Below are 3,977 nucleotides of genomic sequence, written 5' to 3'. Positions count from 1 at the left end.
AGGAGAATGCTGGTATGACCAAGTTGGCTACTGCTTTCGGATTTGAGATGGTGGAACAGAAGGGAGTGATGTGTGCTACCAAGGTATTCTAAGTTCATTTATTGATATGTTTGTTGGATGAAGGATTTGTTGTTATTGAGAATAGATGAGAGAAGTTAGGCCAAGAGAGAGTGATTTCAGATCTTTTGGAAAGAGGGCGTTTCATCCACAAACGTGTGGTTCACGAAAAACTCACATTAGAGTTTCTTGAACACGTTTTCGTAGTTTGTACGAACTAGATAAAGAGCTATGTCCAAGGACTTTAAGAGTATCACCGCAGTGCCCACTGGAAGTGAATTGGTGGACATTATTCTCTCAAAGACACAGAGAAAGACACCAACGGTTGTGCGTCCTGGGTAAGAAGATGGCTGAGTGTGTTTACTTGCTTAGTTTCAAGATCAAGCGAATTCAAGCTTTCTATATGCGAAAAGTGAAATTCACTCAGCAGAATACTATTGAAAAGCTTCAAGCCATTATTGATGAGTTTCCTCGCTTGGAAGTGGGAGCGCCTTGGTTCTTTGAGTTTTAGGAGATTCACCCTTTCTTTGCGGATCTTATCAATGTCCTCTACGATCGAGATCACTACAAACTTGCTCTGGGACAGATCAACACTGCTAAGAATGTGATTGCTCAGATTGGTCAAGACTACGTTCGTCTCTTGAAATACGGTGATTCATTGTATCGTTGTAAGCAGTTGAAGCATGCCGCTCTCGGTCGTATGTGTACTGTCATGAAGAAACTGAATGCTTCACTGTGTTACCTGGAGGAGGTGCGTAAGCACATGTCTCGTCTGCCAGCTATTGATCCTACCGATCGAACCTTGATTCTCTGTGGTTTCCCTAACGTAGGTAAATCCAGTTTCATGAACAAAATAACCCGAGCCAATGTGGATGTCCAGCCCTATGCTTTTACCACAAAATCACTATTCTTGGGCCATATGGATTATCAGTTCATTCGTTGGCAAGTGATTGATACTCCTGGTATTTTGGATCATCCTCTGGAGGAACGAAATACGATTGAAATGCAGTCCATCACAGCTATGGCTCATCTCCAAGCCGCTATTCTGTTCTTTATCGATCTAAGCGGTCAGTGTACATACTCGATCGAGGAACAAATCTCTTTGTTTAAGAATATTCATCCCTTGTTCGCTGGAAAGCCTCTTTTCCTAATTTGTTCTAAGAGTGATGTACTGAAGTACCAGGATCTGAACTCTGAGGAGCGTCAGCTAATTGATGAGGCTGTAGCTGAGTCTAATGCTACCTTGATGCATGTATCTTCTCTCCAGGAAGAAGGAATCATGGAGGTACGCAATGCTGCTTGTGAGCAGTTGCTTATGTTGCGAATCAGCAATAAGATGGCTAATCGCAAGTCTCGTAGCATTCTTGACAAGCTACAAATAGTTCAACCCAAGCCTCGTGACAATATGGTTCGTGGTGTGGAGATTCCGGAGAGTGTGCGTCGTCTTCAGGAGATGAATGCAATGACACGCACAGTGCGTGATACGGGTCGGACAGGTCGTGCAGAGAAGGCGGAGATGGAAGCAGCTCGTGATGCTGCTGGAGTACCTCGCCGGATTGGATTCGATAAGAAGCAGTGGGAGCTGGGTGGACCAGGTGTATTCAGTTTCCCTGAGTATGAGCACTATCGAGGCCAGCTGGAGAATGATGAGTGGATTACTGATTGTATCCCTCAATTTATGGATGGCAAAAATGTGGCCGATTTCTACGATCCTGATATTGAAGCAAAATTGAAGGTAAGTGAAATGGAATAGAAATGAAGTGTAGGCTTTGGAAGAGGAAGAAGAGCAGTTAGCAACAGAGTATGAGAATGAGCAGAAGCCTGAGGATGATAAGGATTATGAGGAGTGGCTGAATAAGACATATCAGATGGTGCATGAGAAAGAAATTCTACTTGCAAATCAGAGGAAAGTGAATAAGGAAACAAATCATGCTCATATCGCAAGTAAGAATCGGAAGCGAAAGTAAGAGATGAAAGAGAAACTAACGGAATAGTCTGGAAGATATGGTATCTCGTATGGATGAAATGGGTCTGGAGACGGACGAGGTGGCAAAGAGATCAGTGAAGCGGTCGCGCAGTCGGATGGCTGACCGGATTGCTGAAGATGAGGAGGCTTCAGCAGCAATGGAGCGGAAGAAGTCGCATAGTAGAAAGCCTCAAAAGGATGTGGCAGATCTCAGTCCATCGCTGCAGAAGAAGGCGCGGGTTGCTTCGCATCTCAGTCAGAGGAATATGGCATTCAGCGGACAGAAGGGAGAAGGCGATCGTTATGCCACAGCCAGTTTGCAAAAGTATCTCAATTCTGGAAAGAGAAAGAATGGAACTCATTACTCCAGGTAGAATTGCTTTTATCTTGTTCTTTTATCGTTTTTGTTTGTTCGATTTATGGATGCAAGACGGACTCTTCTTGTCGTTTTGAGTCTAGTTGTGGGAATCTTAGTGAGTGAGGTGTTTTTGTATCTTGACAGTTTGACTGCATTACAATACTATTCTGTATGGTTGTTATCAGTTTTTTGAGTCATCTAGCATTATGAGCCAATCTCTAAGGTATCAACAGGAAAACCAGTAGAAGTATGTCTATTTTATTAGCTCGAATGTAGGATAAAGGGGACATGGATCCAGAAATCCATTTTCAAGTACAGCTGGATGATGCTGTGTTTGGAAAGTCTTGGAACGATATTCCTGATCTTGATGCTGGTCGAATTCCATTTCCAATAAGTATGCGAGGAAGATATGCAATTGGGGAACGCAAGACGGCTGTTGTAGTGTTCCTGGGCTTTGCACCCTTAGGTGATGAACAACGGATGTTGGATAGTCTCTTGAGCGTTCTCAATTCGAAAGAGAATCGTCTGTATGTTGATGTGGTGGTAGCATTGTACGATGAATCGCATGAATCAGTTATCAACAACTGGAGAAAACAATTCCTTGTTTCGAATGAGGATTGTCAAGTGCTAACTGTCAAGAGAATCAAACAGGGCCGAAACACTAAAGGTGATAGATATATTTTACGAGAAGAACTTTTGAAAGTGTTGGAAGCTGCACATTTTGAACAGGTACTTGTTATTCTAGTACATTTCATTCCTTTTTTTGATGTGTAGAAACCAGTGTTATTTGCCCTTGATGTCTTTGAGTTTTGTTCTGCTGCCTCGTATATTCTGTGGAATGATGTATCCTTGTATGCTGTATCTCCAGGAAACGAGAATCCATTATCAACAAACACGATAGGTGTATTTCGCTCAGACATCCCGAGTTCTGAATCGTTCCTGGTAACAATGTCTACATTTTCCCTTCTTCATCGGGCTCCATTTGATGTGAGACTCAGCGAATGGATTGCTTCAGACCGGATACGAAGGGGTCGGTTTACTCTCATTCCTGCTACAACTCGTTTGTACAAATTGTATCAATCTGTTCCTGCAACCTATGTACCATTCCTAGAAATGGACTTTCGGTACCTCTATCAACCAAATTATGATGCTGATTTGTTAGGGAGAATTCAGACTTCTCAACGAATAAGCAGTATTTCCGAGATCCGGTTTACTGGGCCGGGTTTTTATCGACTTGTTTATGATAATACCAAAAGAGAGACATCCATGGATGTACTTGTGTCTTCTCTTACAGAACGAAGTAAATCACGAGGTGGATATTATTCGTGGAGTTATCGTGGGATTTCCATTGTTGATATAGGGAAGGTATATGTGTTTCTGACATGTGAAGAACTGTAACATTTAACCTTTGTGATATGTATTTTGTTTTAGGGACTTTCTTTTCTTTGTTTGGAAACAATACCAACAAACACTTCATGAAGGTTACTAAGCACTTCTGGACTCTCTTAGACCTTGAATCCTCTGCTTGAACGACGACCACGAGCTCTCTCGAACTTACGACCCTTCGATCTCACATAGGGCTTCGTCTTGCTACCA

General features: G+C 42.5%; 2 protein-coding genes across 2 annotated transcripts; both read left to right on the top strand.

Moving 5' to 3' along the window:
• Positions 1–288: 288 nt before the first annotated feature.
• Positions 289–2,397, top strand: JH06_5051 (nucleolar GTP-binding protein 1; the record flags this gene model as incomplete). Its single annotated transcript, XM_014669484.1, has 5 exons — positions 289–395; positions 430–538; positions 569–1,792; positions 1,824–2,020; positions 2,052–2,397. 5 exons carry the CDS (start codon positions 289–291, stop codon positions 2,395–2,397), a joined length of 1,983 nt encoding a protein of 660 aa, XP_014524970.1.
• Positions 2,398–2,442: 45 nt separating this feature from the next.
• Positions 2,443–3,779, top strand: JH06_5050 (n-acetylglucosaminyltransferase I; the record flags this gene model as incomplete). Its single annotated transcript, XM_014669483.1, has 4 exons — positions 2,443–2,550; positions 2,584–2,628; positions 2,658–3,125; positions 3,156–3,779. 4 exons carry the CDS (start codon positions 2,443–2,445, stop codon positions 3,777–3,779), a joined length of 1,245 nt encoding a protein of 414 aa, XP_014524969.1.
• Positions 3,780–3,977: the final 198 nt, after the last annotated feature.

The sequence above is a fragment of the Blastocystis sp. subtype 4 genome (genome assembly GCF_000743755.1).
Source record: "Blastocystis sp. subtype 4 strain WR1 chromosome Unknown seqid_0534, whole genome shotgun sequence".
NCBI lineage: Eukaryota > Bigyra > Opalinata > Blastocystidae > Blastocystis > Blastocystis sp. subtype 4.
This window is presented reverse-complemented; position numbering and strand designations above follow the sequence as displayed.